This window comes from Drosophila serrata, unplaced genomic scaffold, assembly GCF_035046125.1.
Source record: "Drosophila serrata isolate PLE 108 unplaced genomic scaffold, ASM3504612v1 contig_184, whole genome shotgun sequence".
In the NCBI taxonomy this organism is placed as follows: Eukaryota; Metazoa; Arthropoda; class Insecta; order Diptera; family Drosophilidae; genus Drosophila; species Drosophila serrata.
Genome location: NW_028257082.1, coordinates 4,819,115 through 4,839,856, shown reverse-complemented (window position 1 = coordinate 4,839,856; position 20,742 = coordinate 4,819,115). Strand labels below are relative to the sequence as shown.

Below are 20,742 nucleotides of genomic sequence, written 5' to 3'. Positions count from 1 at the left end.
TGTAAATAAAGTGATGTAATTGTAATATGAACATTGGCACTTTAATCCCCTTGCAGAGGGTTAGTCAGAAGCTTGGAATACAGTGAAGAAGTCATTTTCGACCCTATAAACCATATATATTCTTGATCAGCATCAACAGGCGAGTCGATCTAGCCAAATCCGGTGGAAAAACAAAATTTTCAAAATTTGTCCCAAAATGTGATATTTTTATAAGGGGTTATAAATTTTCAGAAATTAACAAAAATGTTAATTCTTTTAAATTTTGAAACCCAGTATACAGATTTGTAAGCCATACAAAAAGTAGCACAGAACAGCTTTCCGAATTAAAATTCATGCATTTCTGTCTTAGTTATGATCGATTGCACATTCGAACCTATAATCCTATGACTAACTATAATCATATCCACACTGTGGCTTCCCGAATTTCGATTCCTTTCGTGTTTTTATTTAAGGTAATTACTGGAATTACTTAAACTTATACATTATATCAAAGTAAACATTATCTTGCTTTATGGGGTGCAGCGCCTCCGCTGTCATAAAGCATTCAACCAAACAATCGAATTGATAAGGTTCGAATATTATTTAGGTTTTTAATCACACAGTATAAAATTAAGTGCTTGATAATCAACTTAATTTTAAGTGAAACAATTGGGATATTTAATTAAAACGGCACTCAACCCCCATAAACAAAAATTTAAAATTCAATTTAATTTATATATTCTTTCTAAATTAATATTGCTTTATGCTTACATCAAAGCTACAGTTGGTTTAGTTAAAACAATAAATAACATTCCAAGGTCTTACAACTAAAGCTCTCTAAAAATGCAACTTTATAATCTCTTCTTTTCATAAAATCGTTAAGTGTTTTCCAATTACTGTATAACCAGCTTGGCCTTTTCAGAGTTCTGCAAATATTTATCCTTATGTTGGTTGAATAACTTCTCTAGAGCTTCGATAACCTGTGCATGAATCTTTTCCACATACTCAGGATCGGGTTGATCACTCTTTACCACATCAATTGGAGCACCAACTGCAGAAAACAAATGAAAATTAAAGTCATTACAGATAATTTCAAATAATAACGGTAGCAAAATTTCAAAATATAATAAATTAAGCAACTTACCAACTTGAACAATTCGTCGACGGAAGGGCAGGAATCCAAAGGTATAGTTGAAGAAACCACGACCCACTGGAATCAGCGGAGAAACGCCGGTGATTTTCTTTACAAAATTCTGAATCCGGCGAAGTAAGGAATCCGGTGGATTGGCCACCTGTTCGAAAATGTCCACCTCACCAAAGGAAAACGATGGCACAATAGAAGACCTAAAGAAAAAGAACACATTAGATATGTCTTAAAAGTTTGATTTAATCACTCACCCCGTTCGAATGGCCATCTTGACGAAACCCTTGCGACTCTTTACGGTCAAAATGTACTGGCCAGGATGCGAGTCCATGGCCTCCTGGGCACCACCGACCAAAATAGCCACGGCATTGGAGGTGAAGCCATCTCGATTATCCTTATGCTTGGGATCATTTGATTTGCTCAGCATGCGGATCAGGGCCTCCTTGGAGACGGATACCAATCCCCAGCAGCGGATAACCTCCCGCATGAAGGGTACATGGAAGTGCTGGTCCAAAGTACCCAGCTTTGGTCGAACCTGTGGGAATAATTCCAGCCACTTGGAGATCTCCACACCCATGTTGATACCAATGCCAGTTCTACAAGCCAAATCAGTATCTATTTATATTTAAACGATAAGATTAGCTTTCTGTCAATGTACTTACCCTAAAATACCATGGGGAAAGCTGGCCAAGATGTAGTTCTTGTTGGGGGGAAGTTCGGCTGTCTTAACCAACTCCACGGGAAAGTAGTCCCGATAATAGCGATGGTACCGATTAGTGCGAGTTATCATCCAACTATGTATTTATCAAACGAGGTGATTTCCACAGATTTTTCCTTTTCAAATCACTTACCCATTATCATCCACAACGGATTGAGTGTTCTTGTGATGCACATAGACGTAAACCAAGTACATTAAAATCAGACTTCGCAGCAAGAGGCCTCCATAGATCTGAAAAACATAAACTTTATCTTTTTCATGTCTTTATAATGATTAATAACTTGTTTACCAGAGATCCAGCCACCAATAGAAAAGAAACCGACAGAAGAATGGGCAGCATAGAGGTAAAGAATGCCGTAACCATTATCTGAAGACGACGCTCCAGAGGAACCCGAAGTGGTGCCCATTCGATCTTCATTTTTATTTCTTAACTATTTAGTTAGAGTCCAATAATCCAGTAGCTACTCTTTCGGCGGTTCACCCACGACTGAACGATATGCCAGCCAGCGACGGTCAGTTTTGCCCTGCATTAAACTTGTACTTATCCTTATCGCTCTGGGGTCCGATGGTGGTCGCCCGCATTAGGGGCTAATCGGTTGCCCACTAACCAGCCAGTAGTTGTTCTTTGTTTTGGGTCTGATGGGAATGTTCGATTAAAGTGATAAAGATGATAAAGGTTGGCCCATAATCGACGTCGGGCAATCACGATCACAGGTGCAAAGGTATGCGACGATTCAAATGCGGCGGCTACTAAATTATTGCACCCGTCGAATTAAAGAGCAAAGAGGTGATTCAATTAGCTTATTATGCTGGGGTCGTATTTCATATGATAAGAAAAAGGTTTTATTTTTAATCCGATGCCAACTGCGAGTGATTAGTAATGTTTCAATGATGAAATGATTGGCTAAGCTATGGTAATTGCTCTAAGTGCACAGAGTCCAATTTTTGTAGAACAGGTTATGGGTTTTATAAAGCACTGATTAAGTTGATACTGTAATCAAAGTTTAAACAATATTTTCAATTAAGTATTTTATAATATTTACTATATTACATTGAATTTTTTTTAATATAAAACCGTTCCTTAATATTTAAACATTTTCCGCGAATTTAATTTTAAAAGCGATTTTCTCTCACATTTACCAGCACTACACATGATCGGTTTTATCGATATATTTTTAATTTTAAAGCTTTCACTTTTGGTTAATCGACTTAACTTTATTTAAAAATGGAATCCCTACTTACTGTTATTAAAAGCTTCACCCGAAGAATCAATAAAACAAACAAAAGCGCCAAATTTATAATATTAAAAAAGTTTGTTTCTTATAAATGCTTATAAAGCATTTGTTTGATCACATTTTTCTTTAAAACAAAATAACACGATACGCTCGGGTGACTAGTGAATTATCAGCTTGCTCTGTTTGGAGTTGGGAATATATTCATCCTTGTACTTTTCGAACATCTTTTCCAGGGCCTCAATGACCTGCTTATGAATTTTGTCCACATAAGCAGCATCCGGCTGATCACTTTGCACCACATCGATGGGAGATCCCACTGTAATGAGTTCCTTAAGTAAAGGCATTACCAGTAATCCTAATGGAGGACTCACCAACTTGAACGATGCGGCGGCGATTGGGCAGGAAACCAAAGGTGTAGTTGAACACACCACGACCCTTAGGAATAAGCGGGGAAATGCCTGTGAATCTTTTCACGAAGTCTTGAAAACGACGGACTGAGGAGTTCGGGGGATTGGCCACCTGATCCAGAATGTCAACCTCGCCAAAGGAAAACGTGGGCACAATTGAAGACCTGTAACAGTAAGAATCCTTTATAGATATCCGCCAGGTTAACTAACTCCTTCACCCACCCCGTTCGTATGGCCATCTTGACGAATCCTTTGCGATTCTTTAGAGTCAAAATATATTTTCCAGGATGCGAATCCAGTGCCTCCTGAGCTCCACCTACCAAAATGGCCACCGCATTGGAGGTGAAGCCATCACGATTGTCCTTGTGCTTGGGATCATTAGATTTGGTCAGCAGATAGACCAGGGCCTCCTTGGAAACCGAGACCAATCCCCAGGAACGCAGCAAGCCGCGCACAATGGGCGTCAGGAAGTTCTGATCCAGGGTGGCCACCTTCGGTCTGACCTGCGGAAATAGCTCCAGCCACTTGGAGATGTCTAGACCCATGTTGATGGAAATGCCAGTCCTATCGCGGGTTTCAATATTTACATAGAGTTTCGTCACTTGAGCGGTATCCGATAAGATTGGCTATCAGTCAACAAACTTACCCCAGAATTCCGTGGGGAAAGCTGGCCATGATATAGTTTTTGTTCGGGGGCAGCTCGGCTGTTTTAACCAGCTGCACGGGAAAGTAGTCCCGATAGTGCCGAAACAGCCAGTTATTGCGATTAATCTTCCACCTGAAAGGGGATTATTTTAATTGGTTTTATTCCGCTCTCATTGAAATTACTTAATGCTCACCCGTTGCCATCCATGATGGAGTGCGTTCTGCTGTGATTCACATAGACATAGACCAAGTACACTAGCACCAAGCTGCGAATCATGAGGCCACCATAGATCTGAGGAAATTCCAGTTGAATATTACATATTTTCAATAACTAATCAATATGTTTCTTTGACTTACCAGCAAGGCGGCACATAGTAAATAGGATCCCAGGGACAGGATCATGAAGGATACAATAAAGAAGGCCATGGCAAACGTCTGGCGACGCCGCTCCATGGGAACTTCTCGGGGAGCCCACTCGATTTTCATGTTAGCTGCTCTTCAATTATAGGGTAGCGGCTCTTAGAACGGTCCTCCAGCGACTGAAAAATTGTTTTAATGTTTAGTACCCAATTCTTATCCTTATCGGTGTCCGCCGATGGCGCGGGTTTGCGGCTATCGGTAACAGTTGTTAAAAAAAATACCACCGATTTAATAGTTATTTGCTTGGGGCGTTAAAAAATTCTGGCAATCAAGATAATGATTTGCTTATAATAGAAGTCTGGCTGCAATTGTGATATAGTCTTATCATTGTTAAAAGCCGACCATTGTGGCAGTTTAAATGAACCACGCTCTCTGTTTATATAATATATATTAGAGTAGATACATTAATTATAAGCAATTTGGTTTTATAATCTAACTCCCATTTAAATGTCATTAATACCGAAAAATGATACTAGATACTAATTACATGGAGCAAGCTTTTATTGATAAATAATTAGTTTCACCCTGAAAGTCTTCAATTATTTGTTCATTTTAAGAGAAATTAGAACTATATATTTATTGACCTCCAAAGCTCTGTCATAGAAGAGTCTCCCAGTTGTATTTATTTATTTTTGTTTGGAACAGAGCACGCTGCCTTAATGTTTACACACGTAATGGATCGTTATCGCATTTTGAGAGCAGAACCGACGCCGCGAGCGTGCAATACTTAACTAAATTAGCAAACGAACTCACTCGTTGAGAACTTGGAGCGTATTGCACGAGATTCCCATATAGATGGCATTACTCGACTAGATTTCCATGCAACAACTGACTCACAGATGTAATTGCGGCGTCTAGGCGATATAAAGTGAATCAGGGGCAACTGGGGTCAGGAGAAAGACCTGTTCCTAACTAGATATGCAACTAGTTTAATTCGAAATCGAAGCGAGGAAATCGGGTATAATTAAATGCTTAAAATTAGCGTATTCAATCACTAAGTTATAGGCTGAGTCAGCAAATGTTTCTGATGTTTATATTCAAATGTTGGCGCAAAGCCTTCGAACTGTGATTACATTCCGGTGCTATTCAACACTGCAGTAGAGGTGATAAAAGAAAATAAACATAACTAAGTTAAAAGATTATTATATACTTTAAAACAAAAATTGTAAGCTGAAAATTGAACATATTAAATTATGACAAGGGTTCCCTTTTAAAAATGTTCTAAATTTATGTATATTTTTCAATATTTAATTATCAAATTTATGGTAAATCGAAATATGCTTTTTGAAAATAAACAGTATTGGTGTTGGTGGTCTTATGCCTTCGAGAAGATATGAAAATCCTAATTCCTAAAATCAATAGTTATGGATATTTAATAGGATAATTTGATGAATCAATAAATGTTTAGGAATCCATAACTAAGTCAAAAATGCGTTAATTTCAATTCGGAAAGCTTTTCTTTGTATTTATTAGGTTAATCAAACTGCAATCCAAATTAAATATTTTGAAGTATTCAAATGTTGTTCCTTATGAGAAATTTCCCTTAAAACGTTATTCATTATAGTTCAAAAGATTTAGAAAATCCCCACTGAAGCCTATAAAAATATATGTATATAAACCAAGCTATTAAAATGAATTACTACTTGGAAAAACCTAATGATCTTTATCTTAATTTAATTGTGATATTGTTTATTATCAGATATGTTGTAGTCGCATTGAATTTCGAAATCCTCCTTGGCGCTACGATGACGAAGTACCGATTTTTGCATTTCAAATGACCCCTAGTCCAATCCACTCCACTGCATGGAAGGGAAGACCCCCGTCGAAGAAGTGAATAACAAAACAAAACAAAATAGCACAAAATATATTCAGCAAGTCCACCGTTTTTCTTCATTCCTTTTTCCTTCAGTGTTTCCTCTGTCACATTTTGGGTCGCAGTTTGTCCAGATAAACCGAGAGAAGCGGTTGCTATTGATCTATCTGATCTCGCTTCGGGACTTCAAGATTTTACTAAACTCTTTAAAAACAAAGTACTGATGAATAAATGCAATAAATTAGAGTATCAAAGTGCATGACAAAAGTGCAATAAACCGAAGGCAAAGCTTGAAAAGAAAAACAAATATTTTGCATGCAAACCCAAGTGTAAAAGAACTGAAAAACCTAAATCTGAGAACAATAATAAGAGAAAATGCTTATTTTCTACGGCAAATATGCATTTCTCTTCTGGTTCTTCATGGGCACCAACAAGGGTGAAGTGCTCCTAATGCAGCAAATCTCCCACGACAATACCCTGCTCAATGTGACCGCCTGCACCCAGAATTGTCTGGAAACAGGCAACCAGGTAGGAGCTTCTCGAAGTAGTGCCAAACATTTGGCTTGGTACTAGTCAAAGGTGGATTATAATTAATCATTTCAATGGAATTCCTTTAAAAATATTATCAATTTGGAGTTTTAAATATGCCCCATAGAAAAAGAAGTCCATATTCAGAGGAAGCTCTTGGTTTTACTTCTAGAATCTGCTGCAAGAAAACTAATTGTGATGGTATTATTTCTCCTAATGAGTTAGAAAGTGGGAGGTGTTTTAAAATTACATGTTACATAGTATTTAATTCAACAATCTTAATCATTAATCATACATAATGATGATCTTATTTCATTGCAGGACTTTCGAGGCTGTTACAATGACTGTAAGTCCAATGGAACTGCTCCTGGTCCACTACGCAAGGTACAGGAAAACTTTCAGCTGCATATGCTGTGTCGCACAGAGTCGCAGATAGTTTTTCATATAGATTGGGTACAGCATCGTGGGGGAAATGAGACAGCGCCTAATGTCACCTACATTATCAAGGTGGCCAGAGAGAAAATTACTGAGACGAAGCTTTACTTGGTAAGGAAATACTTGAGATACAAAAAAGACTTATAACTAATTTCCATATATCTTTTAGTCTGACGAGAACTTCATTTTACTGTCCCACTTGGAGTCAAACTCCAGTCACAACATAACTGCTCTGGCTGTGCATGGAGATGGTAGCTATTCCCTGATAGCCCGGGATCAGAGTTTTGTCACCCTGCAACGTGGTTACCAACCCAGCAAAATGGGTGCCGTAAGCCTGCGAGGATTTGTACCCCAAAACAATGAGACCCATCGAATAGCCGCTGAGATTGAGTGGCAGCCTTCGGCGGGTAGGGATCTATGTTCACATACTAGAAATACTTCTTTCCAAGTCTATGTAGTTTTTAGCTCTCAATCCAATTAACCTTTTCTCTTCCAGAGCGCAACTGCTACTTCGATATGGTGTCCTACTCAACCAACAGTGTGAATATGGATGAACCACGGCAGGTGGAGTTCCGGGATGTGAGTCTTAACATATCTCCTATATAATAGATACTAACACACACAATATCCCCAGCTACGGAAGCTATACAGACACACCGTGGACAACATGGAATTCGACAAAACCTATGTCGTGGGCGTTAGAACAGTGAATATATTAAACCGATTGGAGAGCGAAGTGGAGTGGCTTACTGTAGAGGCGCCCAGTTGCTTGGACTGGTATCCCTTTAATTACACACTTTGCGGTGAGTCCTTCTTGTACTCTCTTAACTTGATTTAAAAAAGTATATCCCTTGATAGCTCCTCACAAGCCTGAAAATCTAAGCGTCCTGCAGGAGCAGTATGAATACAATACGTTGACTCTGAATATCAGCTGGTCGGAACCCAGTCTTCTGCCGGACAACTACACACTCCGTATTTTCGATTTGTTCCTAGGCAGCAAGGAGGTGAACTTCACTCTGGATAAGAGCACGACCCACTTCTTTATACCTAGGATCACTGTCTTAGGCTCCCACTTCGAGGTGCATTTGGGGGCTCTGTCTCAGGGAGGCAAGAATTTCAGCGTTCTGACCCTGGACAAGGCACCACGGGATGCCTGGTTGAGTGGTGAGTACCAAGGAGAACTATATTTATAAAATTAAATGAATTCTCTTTCCTAAACAGAGGGCAACCTGGTTAAGCTAATACTCTTCATCATTGTGCCCATCTTCTGCATTTTGATGCTGTGCTCCCTGACGTTTTGCAGACGGAATCGATCGGATTGCCAGGCCTTTGAAATGGAGGCCAAGGAGGCAAAGGCCAGTGATTTCCACCTCTCGTTGATGGATAGCAGTGGCTTGCTGGTCACCTTGTCTGCCAACGAGAGCATGGACTTCACTGATGAACTAGAGGTGGAGCCGCGATCGGTCCTCCTCCAAGATGTACTGGGCGAGGGCGCCTTTGGTTTGGTTCGACGTGGAGTCTATAAAAAGCGACAGGTTGCCGTCAAGTTGCTGAAAGGTGAGTAGTTCTAGCTCTGCAGAATATATATTATTTAAATACAACTTTCCAGATGAACCCAATGACGAGGATGTGTACGCCTTCAAATGCGAGATCCAGATGCTAAAGGCAGTAGGCAAACATCCAAATATTGTGGGCATTGTGGGATATTCCACACGTTGCAGCAGCCGGATGATGTTGCTCATCGAATACTGCAGCCTGGGTAGTCTCCAGAACTTTTTGAGGTGAGGCGAACTATTAAGAAATGTGATTTAAACCTGTCAACCCAATGCTCTATATTTCAGAGAGGAGTGGAAGTTCCGGCAAGAGCGCTGTGTAGTTGGTCTCAAGCATAATCTCGACCAGAACGCAGACAAGCGGCAGTTGCAGCGACCCAATCGTCTTTCCATCCACGACCGCATAGAGGACATCAACGGCTCCATGTTGTCCACTGTGGAGGAGGAAAGTGAGGCTGATCAGACTCACAACAGCAGCCGAGTGGAGACCTACACACTCACTCGAATCACAAATGCAGCGGACAATAAGGGATACGGATTGGAGGATATTGAGAATATCGGTTCTTATCATAATCAGAAAGTTGTAGCGGCTGCCAAGAATGAGTCCAAAGTGGAGCAAGGCCAGGAGACCAAGGAGGTATTCAGTGTGGAGACGAAGCTAGACAGCAAGAGCCGAACCTTCGAGAACAAGGAATACTTTGATTCTCTGAACTCCATAGAGGCCAAGCCCAGAGTTCCACTGAAATATGCGGATTTACTGGACATTGCTCAGCAAGTGGCGGTGGGAATGGTAAGTTACTAAAAGTATTTAAACCAATCAAAAATATTATAAAAAATTCACTTTTTCCAGGAGTTTCTGGCACAAAACAAAGTGGTGCATCGTGATTTGGCTGCTCGAAATGTGCTGATCTCGTTGGATCGCAGCATCAAAATTGCAGACTTTGGGTAAGACTCTTTTAGGATCAAAATAAACCATGTTCTTAACCCTTCCTTTATTTATAGACTGAGTCGCGATGTTTACCATGAGAATGTCTACCGAAAGTCTGGAGGTAGTGGAAAGTTGCCCATCAAATGGCTAGCCCTGGAGTCCCTCACCCACCAGGTGTACACCAGCCAGAGCGATGTGTAAGTGTTGCCATGATATTTGTCCTAAGAGCTCTGACTATCTTTTCCCTATTCAGGTGGTCTTTCGGTGTCTTACTTTACGAAATCACCACGCTCGGTGGGATGCCGTATCCATCGGTGTCACCCAGCGATTTGCTGCAGCTTCTGCGACAGGGTCACAGAATGAAGCGACCTGAAGGATGCACCAATGAAATGTGAGTCCGTATAACATTATGATACCTAGGATACTGAGTTCAAATTACCTATCTTTACTCAAACTTCCCGCGCTTTAGGTTCGCTTTGATGGAAAGCTGTTGGTGCTCCGTTCCCTCGCACAGACCGACCTTCACCGGACTCAAGGATAAACTGGGTGCAATGATTGCGGCCACCAACGATATGCCCCAGAGACTGCAGCAACTGCAAGCCAAAATGGAGTCCTGGTGAGTTTAAGTCTTAATAGAGTCCTTTGGGTAACACTTCCTTCGTTTAGCAAAGTGGAGCAGATGTCCTCCGAGGAGGAGCCCTACTTGGAGCCTCTGCAATGAGAGCGTCGCCCAGATGAACATCTTAAGTGCAATATGAGATAGTTATGTAGAAAATTTTTGGACAGCAACAAGATATCCCACAAATGAAACCCGATTCAGACAAAGCTAAATGCAGCTACATAGATTTCGCCTGGAAATAAACAGTAAAATTAGTTCTAAGTATATATTTATAGCTTTGATTAATTTTTGGTAAGGTAAACTTTAATAATTAAGACCCATGAAACGAAGGGAATTAAGAATCCCAGAGGGGAGAGAGACCCCGGATCCAGTTCGAGTCCCATAGCTATGGCTGTGCTGTTTGTGTCATCGTTTTTGTGGACAGCTGCTCCTCCGAAATCATCTTTTTTTTAGCACCAACAAGTAGACATTGCAAGAAGTACGAACCCACCGGCAAAGGTGTAGGTCACTCCATTAAAAATTCTAAATTTGAAGACGTCTCAGCTGCTTTAAGTGCTCCCCATGTGCATCCATTGCTGCCGCCTGCGCCGGACACCGTGTCCCCCAATCCCCTACAGCTGTCCGCATTGCCCGGTGCGCACCATCTCCAGCAGCTGTCCGCTGAGCCGTCGGTCCTCCAGTGCAAATCCCTCTCTGTTGACCAGGCCTGAAGACCCGCCATCTGATCCGTGTGACACCTTGCCAGCGCGCTGGCTGGAGGTCAATCGTCGGGTGATTTACGGCCTGGCTAAGAGAATAAATCGATCCCCGGAAGCAGCTCACTATGCGGTGCTACTTTTGCTATACGCCAACTATGGAAAAGTGATGATGATAGATCGAAAACGTCGATCTTTCCGGTTACCCAAATGTGACACCTCTGAGCAGGATATATTTCCTACCAGAGGATCACTCTTTAATGACGATGGCTTCATTGCTGATCCGATGGCCCCGGAAACACTTGGCAAACTACTTCGCATGTTGCAGGACTATATCTCCAGGTTGAGGCAGCTGAACTACAAGTTTAAATGGTATCGAAATGGCGAGGATCGAGAAGAAATACTCTGTCTATTGGGCGAACAGGATGAACTAGTGCGTCTGCTAAGGTCACTCTTTGGGGACAGTCGTGTGGTCTCCATTCCACAACTGCTGCGGGCCCTCCACGACCTGGACTTGAATTATTTTTATGGCAAGTTACCGTTGGTAAAGTCGCCTTGGCCGGTAAAAAGTATATCTAAACTCTATTCGGAGGTGGTGGACCCCTACAAATCTAAGAAAAATTCATCGGAATGCAGTAGCAGTAAATCTTCAGAAAATCAAATCCAAGAGGTAACAATACACACAATCATTTCTCCAAAAAAACCACCACCCAAGCCCCACAATAAAGGAAAGAAGAGCACGGGCACAGAGCGTCCGGGTGGCAGGAGTGCCAAGCATCGAGTGCGTCACAAGCACAATGATGAACAGGTGATAACACTAGAGTCCATGGCCAGAAAATCTCCTCCTGCCTACTTGCCACCTGAGATGCCGAGGCTCCTCTACGAGCCTTATGACTCAAGGAAGAGTTCCACTTGGCGCTCCCGCTACTCGGGAGCCGAGCGACTGCTTTCGGATGGTCGGATTGCCAATCGACGTGTGGGGCACTACATGGACACGGATAAGCAGTGGGAACTAAACAAAGTGCAAGACGCGAAGTGGTCCGTGGAAAACGAGAAGGACTATGGGGATATGTTCGGCGCTGATATGAAAAGGAGGAGAAGCACGCGAAAGAGCTTGATCGGCGACAAAAGAAAATCGTTAGCCGACAGATAGCCAGGCTATGGTTATGCCAACTGATCCAACTTTACAGAAGCTTGGAACAGTTTGTCTAGCCATTGGTGGCTCTCTCGGGTCCATATATTTTTGGCAAGACAAAAAATTTTGATCTATATGTGTGTTGTTTTAGTATTTGAGGGATAAGTACACAAAAATATAAATATTTTAATTAAAAAGCTATGAGTGAGTCAATTAAAGCCCATTAATCTTTTACTGTGTTGTCGTCGTTTCATTTTCGGAAATTCGAGCTGTGAATAATCATCTTTTAGGAGTTAAAACTGTCACCTCTGAAGCACTTAGGTCAACACAAACCCTAAGTGCACATTATGTAATTAACCAGACAAACGTAGACATTCAAGAAAAGCCACAGTATGATAATAAAACTAGCAAATAAACAAGTTCAAATAGGTGGTGGGTTTTCCTCATTTTAGTTTGCAAATATCTTTGATGCTACCTTTCAAGATTCGAAAAGCAAATCATTTAATGTGAAACACCAGCAAAACCACGAAAGATAATCAACAGCTTTTCGTACAAAGGTTTACCTTTATGCACAGTATATACATAGGGATTTTAAACATAAGAGTAGATCTTTAGGTGGGTCTCTCCCACCTGAATTATTCATCTTTGGACTGCATGTGCCTTGCTAGAGGTAATGGATCACGGAATACCTCAGCTTCCTTGCTAGTTACGGTTATAACCCAGACCGAGTATATTACGCGCCTGTGAAATACATAACAAATAAGCCAGGATGAGTCATTACTCTAATTGTTAATTTAGTTAGCGGGTGCCTCACCGTTATGAACGCCGAGTTGAAGGAACGCTGGAACGTGTGCGTCATGCCCTCCGTTTGCGAGAGCATCATCTGCAGCTGTACGGCCTCATCCATACGGTTCTTAAGGAACTCCCAGGTCTGGGCGTGTCCTGGAGAGGTATCCTGCAGGAAGTACAGCTCAGTCATCTTCATGATGGTCGCCAAACCCACGCGTCTTGTGTACCAACCGAACTGAAATAATACTATGTTAAACATGAACATACCTGAGAGTAAAATAAAAACTCACATCGACGGATCGATCCCCGGAGTAGTAGCAGATGTCATCCACCAAGGTCAAGACCTGGGCCAGAGCTGTGGGCGCATTTTGTGGCTGCGCTATCAAACCCATTGCCTGTGGCCACTGCGCCTTATAGGGGACAACCATCTCCAGGCGCTGGCGTACCGCCTGCACCAGAAAGTCGAGAGGATTCTCCACCTCCAGCTTACCACCATCTGTTTTTTGCTCCAGGCTCGCCACCAGCTGAGCATTGCACTTACCATTGAAATGGGAGACCAGAGCAAAGCCCCCTTCAGGAAACATGCCGTGTATTACGCTGGGATAGCCACTGTCCTCTGCGCCCTGGACAATGGCCTGTTTGGTCCAGCCGTGCTGTGGGACATGCAACAGCGCGGCGTCCAGGATCTTGACTCTAATGGCATCGACTTTGGCCTGCTTGGCATCATCCTGTTTTCCATTTGCTCCTGATCCCGCTCCAGCACCTCCTCCTGCCGTACCAGCCTCTTTTTGTGCGGCCCTAGCCGCCGCCTCATCGGCGGCATCCCGTTCTTTTTCGCGCTGCTCTTCGCGTGCCCGAAAGTCATCTAGATTGGTGGTTGTTTTTTCATCATTGGCATAGGTCCTCCTTGCCAGCAGGAAGGTGAGCGGTCTGGGCTGCAGAGAAGCCAACTGACGGGAGCTTTGTGCATCTGCAAGTATTAAGAATCTTTATAACAAGGAGCAGCCTATCTTGGAAGCTATTAGAACAGCTATTTGTTTACAATAGCTGCTACTGGCTGATGTATTTTTTAAGCTAAGTGTTAAGTGCTAAGTTCTAATATGCATTTAGACTCGTATACGCAGATACTTCCCATAACGCAATGCAAAACCAGCATTTTGTGGCCAACTTATTAGCACCCCACAAACTGGCTCAATTAGCCGGTTAATTATCGCCCCAGCCAAGAAGAACGCAAAGCACATAGACCAGATTTGAAATCAGTTTCAGTTTCGTTTTCGTTTAGATTTCGGTTTCCGTTCTGTTTACACACAAAGTTTACGCTAATATTCTGCTTTTGTTGTGAAAAAAATGTAGGCAAGAATAAGTTAAGTTTCCGAAGCCGTCGTGCTGGGTGGTATGATGCGGCGCTGGCGGGCTGACTGTTCAATGCACTCGTTGGCACGCAGGTATAGGGCCAGCAGCGATTCCAGTCCCGTGATTGAGCTGGCCAGCACCTCGAGCTTCTCCTTGGTGCCAATGTCGGGCAGGTTGTTGTCCCCATCTTTTGCAGCCATTCCACTGTTGGTGATATTTACCGCCAGCATGTTGAGCTGACGCTGCATTAGGGCATCGTCCGAGGCACTCTGGCCGTTCTCCACACGCTCCTTGTACGCCTTGTAGTGGGCCATTGAAAAGTCCAGGGCCTTTCCCAGCGGAATCAGGAATCTTAGCTCAATCTCTGGAAGAGCCTGCCAGAACCCTGTCACGTCCTGCTTGTCCTTTATCGCAAAGTATCTCACTATATTAAGAGCACTACACAGGCGATCCGAGTGCAGCAGCAGATCGGATTTCACATCGTGTGGCAGCACGCAAACGCACAGCAGCAGCATCTCCCGGAACAACTTGCCGCCGTAGACTTCAGGAATGGTGGAGGATTTAAGCAGCACCTCGTGCACCAGATCCTTGTACATTCCTGCCAGGTAGCCCATCAGTCCATCGTGTTGCTGGGTCTCCAGCAGGTTCTTTATGATCAAATACTTTCCTTGGTCCTCGAAGGCTAGCACGTATTGCCGGAGCACATGGATCCCCAACTGGCGTAAGGAAACCTGTGGCGAGTACCCAACAATCTTGCATAGTGCCTCGAAATAGCGCTTGTGTACATCCAGCTGCAGCGAGGCATACGGAACGGGGTCCCCCAAGGTGGTCAGGAGATACTCCACCAATCGGAGACCACAATGCTGCAGCGGCGGCTCCTGCTGCTTGAGCAGGACTTCTGCCAGGTAAACAATCGATTCAAACAGAAACAAAGGTGCATATATCTTGGGCGCTGTGGGCGGTAGTTGGTTTCCCACGAAGAGCGAATGGTAGTACATGGCCAGGGCATGTAGTGGCAGCTTTTCCTCGATTAGAAACACGTTTCGGCTGCTCATTTCGTAGACCCCCTTCGAGGCATCCAGCTTCCTCTGCCACCTGGCGCGCTGTTCCACCAGATTAAGCAGATAAAATGGGTCGCCAAGGCATTGGCTTGCATCCTTGGTGAAGCCCTCCACCACCTGCCTTACATAGGTGCGCGTCATGCCCTCCTTTACGGAGCCCATCTCCAATAGCGCCAGCGGTCGGCCCAAAAGTTGGATGAAGAAGCAGGCGAAGACGTTGCGGCGGTTCAGTCCGCAGTTCCTGAAGGTTTGGTCAGCCGGACGCACATCCTGCTGCACTATTTCCGTAACAATGGGTGTGCGAAAAAGCCCCACAGTGATATAGTGGGCCAACAGGTCCTCCACTTCCTCCTCCTGTTCTATAAGTTTGGCTTGGGCCTCGTCGTAGCCCTCGGTCAGGTATTCTGGCAAAGGCAGTTCCTGCAGTCGGCTGTAGACACTGTGGAGGCACCACTCAACCGCCTGAGGTTTGTCGCGTCCTTGTCTCTGTATGAGCACCTGCAGGGCGCGCAGGTATGCTCCGAACACACTGATGCTGCTGCTCTCCCCCACGCACTCCATCAGCTCCAGCATTAGCTCCTGCAACGGAGCGTATTTGGCCAGCAGCTTGAGCAACTCGTCCGCACAGTCAAAAAGCTCCGACTCCTCGCAGTTCACGTCGTCCGTGAGGTTCGGGGCGCACACGTCGTGGAACAGGTCCATGGCTATCAGCGGCAGGTGGCGGCTGTTCCGCTCCGCCTCCTGCGGACTGTTGAAGAGCATCCGCACGCCGTCGTAGGCCTTCTCCAGCAGCAACCGCTTGATGAGCTTCAGCAGATTGGCCGCCTCGACGGGATCCACCGCCGGCGCCTCCACCTCCAACTCCATCTCTTGCTCCAGCATTTTCTGATCCCGTTTTACAACTCGCTTTTTATGTATCACTTCTCAAATAATTATAATTTTGGGGGAAAATTGTGAAATTTACGACGGCTCCCGGCATTTGGCTTTTAACTTTTTCTCCCCCTTCCCCTCTCGCACTCACACGCGCACACTACTCGATCGAACAGCTGATTCTTGTTGCGGGCTCTCTTTCGTAACGCCCGCACGCAGTCAACGGGGAGCTTACAGGTGTATGGGGGGGCTTGCTTTACTTACTGAGGGGCAGGAGCAGCTTCTGCAGGCGAATTAACTTTTGCAAACAACGCACACTTGCCATTTGAGCGGCTTGAAATCTAGCGGACGATTGAAATAGAGCTGGGAAAAAATCGATGTCCACAACGATACTATCGATTTTTCTGTTTTCGAGCGACCAACGATTTGGTTTCGTATCGATATATCGTGAACCCATTAAAATATTTATGTACACACACATATAAATTAATTGTTTATATATATTTATTTGTATTCTTCACATACATATTTACTCAAATCTAATATAAATCCAAATTAATGTTTACAAGAAAGAACTAGCTAAATAGGCGACTAAAAGTAGTTTGTTTTTAGGTTTAGGTTTATTTTTTATTTTTTTGACTGAAAAAGGAATGTGACAGGTTGGATCAGATGGAATCAGTTCCCCTCCAGCTCGCTCGGAATAGGGATCTCGTTCTGGATGGCAAACTGTAGCAGGGCCTTGTACTTGTTCTTCCAGTTGCCCACCTCGCGGCGGATCTGCTCGTTGTCCTCGTGCATCTGCTCCAACTCCGTCCACTCGTACGATTTCTTGGTCTCCAGCTCGTCCTTCTGCTCGATCCGCTTGATGCGGCAGCTGGCGGCATAGCCACGGTTTTTCAGCGTGCGCCTCCGCTGCTTCATCCGCACAATCTCCTCGCGGTTCAGGCCGCGCATCTTGAGAGTCCGGTTGAGGTCCCGCACGGAGATGCTGACCAAGTCATCATCGGTGATGTCCGGAATGGGGCACGGTGACAGAGGGGCCTGAAAATCGCACTTCTATAAGGGTCTTCTTTCTTCTATAAACAGGGCTTCAATCTTCATACCAAAGACGACTTTCTCTCGCGTTTAGCATCCATTGTTAGTTGATTTCTCCTTGTTTTTGTTCAATAGACTTGTTTTTTCTCGAGTTTTCCACTTTTGCGTTGTTATTGTGTGTGCTTCTTCTTTTCTGAAAGAGGTGTGAAAAATGGTACTATCGATACTATCGATGAAGTGGAACTATCGATTATCTTCAGTTATTCGATGACTATAGATGGCGTTGCCAGACCGAGGTCCGTAACATAGCCACAACAGAGCCATAACAGCGTCTTAACAGGGATCGTTAAAAACCTATCGATGATTGGTCACACTGTTTCTTGTTGTTGATTCGTGAAATTTTGCCCGGACTAAGTTTAGTCATTAATTAAAAGTGCGCTCGCCAATTTGTCCGATCTGGCTCAGAAGTCTTAAGTGCTAAGTGGATCGCGGGTGCAAATCAACGAATAATACACAGCGAAGTGGAGGCAAGGCTAAAGGCAAAGTGCTGGCGGAAAATCCAACGGCTGTCTGTGCGGCGGCGTCTCGGCGAGAGTGCGACTTTTCCGAGTTTTCCGACCCCGCGACGAGGGTGGAAACGCGTGAAAAACCGAAACGAAAATCGTGCGTGTGTGTGCAAAAATGGTGTGAATAAAATTCGGCCACAGGGAAAATAAAAGTTGATAAAAAATAAGAAGTGGCGAAAAGAAGCGGAATGTCCGATCGTCGATTTTCAGTGCGGGAGCAGCTCAAAAATCCAGTTTCGGGCTGCAAGGCGTGTCATCAGGATTGAAATCCAACCACCACCACCAACAACAACAGTACACACTACAACAACAGTACTGAAAACAGCAGCAGAAGCGGCAGCACCGCAAACAACAACAACAAGGAGAGCAGCAGCGGCAGCGAGGGAGCGGTGGAAGCTTTGAGCCAAATTCGTTGGCCCTTTTCCTGGTTATTCCTGTTTGACTTCATTTTCGCCACTTTCGCCAGAGAATTTCGGAAGACAAAATGTCGACGCGCTCGCAATTAACCAAGGACCTCAACGGTGAGTAATCCTCGCTCTCTCTTGCTCTCCCCTTTGTGCCTCCTCCTTCTCCGTCTCCTCCACCTTCGCGCTTTATCCGTCCTTTGTTTTGAGCAACGCATGAACAAAAACAACTGCAGATGCAGATGAGTGCATCCCCCGTCCCAAGCGACGGCGTTTTGTTTTTACTCTTTACTTTTATGTTTGGGCCGCCGGCTTCCGTTTTCCTCAATGCGACACCCCAAACACATGCACACACACATACGCTCAGCGACTCTGTGACATTTCCACCCACCCGCTGCAAAACTCCCTCCCACTTGCAGTTTGGCAGGCATTAGGTGATCAGTGGCTGCAAAACCCTGCCATTGGAGGTTTTAATTAATGTGCTTTTAACGGGAAAATATTGATGTCGATTGGAAATTATTTGCAAGAACGGCATTTTTAATTAAGAAATCTATATCTGTAGATACATACATATATCAATGAACAAATAATCTCTGTTTTTGTGGTATTTTTAAACCATTATTGTCATTAAAACAAAATTTGTTTACTTGCTTTTGTTTTGATATTACCATTTCTAATAATTCGTTATACTTTTCACTATTGCAAGGAAAATCAGCATTATTTTATTTAATCCTGGCATTTCGCAAAATGATTAGATAAAAGTAGTTTTCGTTTCATATTAACACAAATTGTTTCTTAAAACCCAAACAATGAAGTTTAATGCCAACTTATTCCGGGTAAAAGACAATGTACATGCAAATAAATTTGCATTTTATATAAGAAAATGTATATTCAAGTTATGAAAGTTCGCTGCTTATGATTCCGTGATATTTAATTGAGCTGAAAGCAAAGGCAAAGCAATGCCAAAGTCAGAAAGTGGAAATCGCAATAGACCACTGCGCACACGATAAGCGAAAATTAAACATAAATAAATATAAAAAGCGAGTACATAATGAAACACTTTTGGTAAATATAAAGCAGTAAGTCAGCAAGGGTTTCCATATAAATGACATTCAAAGCCAAAGCCCCCGCCGATATTGATATCAGTGTGAATAGGGGAAAACAGTAAACAAACAGAGAGACCCATTGTGCATTTGCTGCCAGTAAGCATTATTTTTACTTGAATATATGTATATAAACATGACACATGGTTACCCATTAAAGTTCTGGTTCCTACGGAAATCGGTTAACGCTCGGCGGCTCGTGGTTGCCATCTCCGCGGGGCGTGAAAAGAGATCTGACAAAGGCCGAATCACCCGGCGGCGGCATGCCCCATGACAGGTGTCTGGCCCAATCGCAGTCATCCTCCATGGGGCATTCACATTGGTTCCAAATCGACTGGGGGGAAAACCGGAAGAGCTGCTGCTGCTCCACTTATACATACTTTGTTGTGGCCTCAGAACTGTTTGGACTGGAATTCAAGTTGCTGGCGGGGGTTTTGAACCCGTTTGCAACGCAAGAGAATTATTAATTTTAATTGACTGATAACGCTGAGCTAATAAATTCATTTAAATTGGTGCAATATGCACAATATGTACTAGATGGAAAGGGTTTAATAAATAAATCAGACCGATAACAGGCTCTTTGTTTAAAATTGATTCAATTTAAATTGAGTCTGACTAACGAAATATTTAATAACATTATAATTAACCTAGTTTCAGAATATTTGTATATATTTTGGAATTTTAATACCTGAAATCCCTTTCCGTGGCACCACAGTGCCTGTCATCAGGAATTTAACCCCCAACTCGTCGCCATGTAGAGTAATTTAATTTGAGTGCAGTGGCAGTAACTTTTCCAGCTCCTGCTCCTGCTCCTGCTCCTGCTCCTGCTCCTGCTCCTGCTCCACGCTGACAGTTCTTAGCTCGTAGCACCAGCTCCATGTTTCCATCCATGACTCCTGTTCCCAGGTGTGGGCGTTGACACCTTTTGCTGTTTGTTTGCTCGCTAGCTGGTTTGTTTGCTCTACCTGTCGGTGGTTGTCTCCACCTGGAATACTCATCCCATCCATCCGTCTTGTTGTTCTGTCCCATTTAGGCTCCAGAACAGAGTTTGTTTTCCGTCTGCCAATTAACGAGCACTGATTAAGTGGCTGGGCGGACATGGCAGGGCCTTGCACAATCCCACCTTCAATGCCCATCATTCACAAAATGTTTTAATTCCAACGGCAGCTGCAGCAACTGCAGGGGAATCCAACGGAATCTGGAGCACTCGCTCCAAGTTGAGCATTGACAATTTTATTTATGACGGCGGTGGTAGCGCAGCGCTGCTCCGGTTCCAGTTGGTTGTCCAAAATAAACTCGATTCCACT

At 43.6% G+C, this 20,742-nt stretch overlaps 8 protein-coding genes across 15 annotated transcripts in view; 3 read left to right on the top strand and 5 right to left on the bottom strand.

Moving 5' to 3' along the window:
- Positions 1–700: 700 nt before the first annotated feature.
- Dgat2 (Diacylglycerol O-acyltransferase 2) lies at positions 701–3,126 on the bottom strand. The gene is made up of 7 exons (XM_020962555.2): positions 3,084–3,126; positions 2,131–2,477; positions 1,975–2,072; positions 1,786–1,917; positions 1,378–1,719; positions 1,124–1,323; positions 701–1,030 (listed from the first exon to the last, which is right to left on the bottom strand). The coding sequence occupies exons 2-7, from the start codon at positions 2,257–2,259 to the stop codon at positions 873–875; spliced, it is 1,059 nt and encodes a 352-aa protein (XP_020818214.2). The 5' UTR covers positions 2,260–2,477; positions 3,084–3,126; the 3' UTR covers positions 701–872.
- Positions 3,127–3,135: 9 nt separating this feature from the next.
- LOC110191640 (diacylglycerol O-acyltransferase 2) lies at positions 3,136–5,324 on the bottom strand. Its single transcript, XM_020962544.2, has 7 exons — positions 5,133–5,324; positions 4,486–4,667; positions 4,323–4,420; positions 4,130–4,261; positions 3,706–4,047; positions 3,448–3,647; positions 3,136–3,392 (listed from the first exon to the last, which is right to left on the bottom strand). Exons 2-7 carry the CDS (start codon positions 4,612–4,614, stop codon positions 3,235–3,237), a joined length of 1,059 nt encoding a protein of 352 aa, XP_020818203.1. The 5' UTR covers positions 4,615–4,667; positions 5,133–5,324; the 3' UTR covers positions 3,136–3,234.
- Positions 5,325–6,484: 1,160 nt separating this feature from the next.
- Positions 6,485–10,690, top strand: tor (tyrosine protein kinase receptor torso). The gene is made up of 14 exons (XM_020947233.2): positions 6,485–6,889; positions 7,211–7,435; positions 7,494–7,731; positions 7,821–7,903; positions 7,959–8,127; positions 8,183–8,488; positions 8,546–8,881; positions 8,934–9,105; positions 9,166–9,667; positions 9,728–9,822; positions 9,880–10,002; positions 10,059–10,196; positions 10,275–10,421; positions 10,472–10,690. The coding sequence occupies exons 1-14, from the start codon at positions 6,737–6,739 to the stop codon at positions 10,524–10,526; spliced, it is 2,742 nt and encodes a 913-aa protein (XP_020802892.2). The 5' UTR covers positions 6,485–6,736; the 3' UTR covers positions 10,527–10,690.
- A 138-nt stretch (positions 10,691–10,828) lies between these two features.
- LOC110179630 (uncharacterized) lies at positions 10,829–12,472 on the top strand. The gene has a single exon (XM_020947245.2). The coding sequence runs from the start codon at positions 10,986–10,988 to the stop codon at positions 12,270–12,272; it is 1,287 nt and encodes a 428-aa protein (XP_020802904.2). The 5' UTR covers positions 10,829–10,985; the 3' UTR covers positions 12,273–12,472.
- A 326-nt stretch (positions 12,473–12,798) lies between these two features.
- On the bottom strand, positions 12,799–16,761 carry Coq9 (ubiquinone biosynthesis protein COQ9, mitochondrial). The gene is made up of 4 exons (XM_020958526.2): positions 16,592–16,761; positions 13,334–14,013; positions 13,069–13,278; positions 12,799–12,995 (listed from the first exon to the last, which is right to left on the bottom strand). Exons 1-4 carry the CDS (start codon positions 16,650–16,652, stop codon positions 12,957–12,959), a joined length of 990 nt encoding a protein of 329 aa, XP_020814185.2. The 5' UTR covers positions 16,653–16,761; the 3' UTR covers positions 12,799–12,956.
- Positions 14,293–16,519, bottom strand: LOC110188603 (glomulin). Its single transcript, XM_020958404.2, has one exon. It carries the CDS (start codon positions 16,337–16,339, stop codon positions 14,408–14,410), a length of 1,932 nt encoding a protein of 643 aa, XP_020814063.2. The 5' UTR covers positions 16,340–16,519; the 3' UTR covers positions 14,293–14,407.
- A 167-nt stretch (positions 16,762–16,928) lies between the features above and the next one.
- Positions 16,929–17,540, bottom strand: maf-S (MAF bZIP transcription factor K). Of its 2 annotated transcripts, none has more exons than XM_086828331.1 (2): positions 17,431–17,540; positions 16,929–17,380 (listed from the first exon to the last, which is right to left on the bottom strand). In XM_086828331.1, the coding sequence occupies exons 1-2, from the start codon at positions 17,461–17,463 to the stop codon at positions 17,003–17,005; spliced, it is 411 nt and encodes a 136-aa protein (XP_086684457.1). In that variant the 5' UTR covers positions 17,464–17,540; the 3' UTR covers positions 16,929–17,002. The 2 variants fall into 2 exon arrangements, with proteins under 2 accessions (XP_086684457.1, XP_020802132.1); XM_020946473.2 differs by having other exon boundaries at positions 16,929–17,368.
- A 181-nt stretch (positions 17,541–17,721) lies between these two features.
- LRR (capping protein regulator and myosin 1 linker 1 leucine rich repeat protein) overlaps positions 17,722–20,742 on the top strand; it is a 28,444-nt gene continuing 25,423 nt past the window's right edge. For 6 of the 7 annotated variants that reach the window (XR_015270650.1, XM_086828329.1, XM_086828325.1 and 3 more), the window contains exon 1: positions 17,726–18,449. Coding sequence is in view for 6 of the 7 variants with exons in the window: in XM_086828329.1 (XP_086684455.1) it covers positions 18,413–18,449 (37 nt within the window). In the remaining variant the exon portion in view is untranslated. Of the gene's footprint in view, positions 18,450–20,742 lie in introns of all 7 variants that reach the window. The other variant, XM_086828328.1, reaches the window with a different exon arrangement.

What these genes read in the sequence shown, in the direction of transcription:
- Coq9 (XM_020958526.2), bottom strand. Translation starts at nt 16,652, where the DNA reads ATGGCAAGTGTGCGTTGTTTGCAAAAGTTAATTCGCCTGCAGAAGCTG. An exon ending in CCGGGGATCGATCCGTCGAT is followed by an intron (nt 13,279 to 13,333) that starts GTGAGTTTTTAT and finishes GTATTATTTCAG; the next exon opens with TTCGGTTGGTACACAAGACG. An exon ending in TCAACTCGGCGTTCATAACG is followed by an intron (nt 12,996 to 13,068) that starts GTGAGGCACCCG and finishes TGTATTTCACAG; the next exon opens with GCGCGTAATATACTCGGTCT.
- Dgat2 (XM_020962555.2), bottom strand. Translation starts at nt 2,259, where the DNA reads ATGAAGATCGAATGGGCACCACTTCGGGTTCCTCTGGAGCGTCGTCTT. An exon ending in AAGATGGCCATTCGAACGGG is followed by an intron (nt 1,324 to 1,377) that starts GTGAGTGATTAA and finishes CTTTTTCTTTAG; the next exon opens with GTCTTCTATTGTGCCATCGT. An exon ending in TCGACGAATTGTTCAAGTTG is followed by an intron (nt 1,031 to 1,123) that starts GTAAGTTGCTTA and finishes TGTTTTCTGCAG; the next exon opens with TTGGTGCTCCAATTGATGTG.
- LOC110191640 (XM_020962544.2), bottom strand. Translation starts at nt 4,614, where the DNA reads ATGAAAATCGAGTGGGCTCCCCGAGAAGTTCCCATGGAGCGGCGTCGC. An exon ending in TTTCCCCACGGAATTCTGGG is followed by an intron (nt 4,048 to 4,129) that starts GTAAGTTTGTTG and finishes AACCCGCGATAG; the next exon opens with GACTGGCATTTCCATCAACA. An exon ending in CCGCCGCATCGTTCAAGTTG is followed by an intron (nt 3,393 to 3,447) that starts GTGAGTCCTCCA and finishes AACTCATTACAG; the next exon opens with TGGGATCTCCCATCGATGTG.
- maf-S (XM_086828331.1), bottom strand. Translation starts at nt 17,463, where the DNA reads ATGGATGCTAAACGCGAGAGAAAGTCGTCTTTG. An exon ending in GCGAGAGAAAGTCGTCTTTG is followed by an intron (nt 17,381 to 17,430) that starts GTATGAAGATTG and finishes CCCTTATAGAAG; the next exon opens with TGCGATTTTCAGGCCCCTCT.
- LOC110188603 (XM_020958404.2), bottom strand. Translation starts at nt 16,339, where the DNA reads ATGCTGGAGCAAGAGATGGAGTTGGAGGTGGAGGCGCCGGCGGTGGAT.
- tor (XM_020947233.2), top strand. Translation starts at nt 6,737, where the DNA reads ATGCTTATTTTCTACGGCAAATATGCATTTCTCTTCTGGTTCTTCATG. An exon ending in GTCTGGAAACAGGCAACCAG is followed by an intron (nt 6,890 to 7,210) that starts GTAGGAGCTTCT and finishes ATTTCATTGCAG; the next exon opens with GACTTTCGAGGCTGTTACAA. An exon ending in ATCAAAATTGCAGACTTTGG is followed by an intron (nt 9,823 to 9,879) that starts GTAAGACTCTTT and finishes CTTTATTTATAG; the next exon opens with ACTGAGTCGCGATGTTTACC.
- LOC110179630 (XM_020947245.2), top strand. Translation starts at nt 10,986, where the DNA reads ATGTGCATCCATTGCTGCCGCCTGCGCCGGACACCGTGTCCCCCAATC.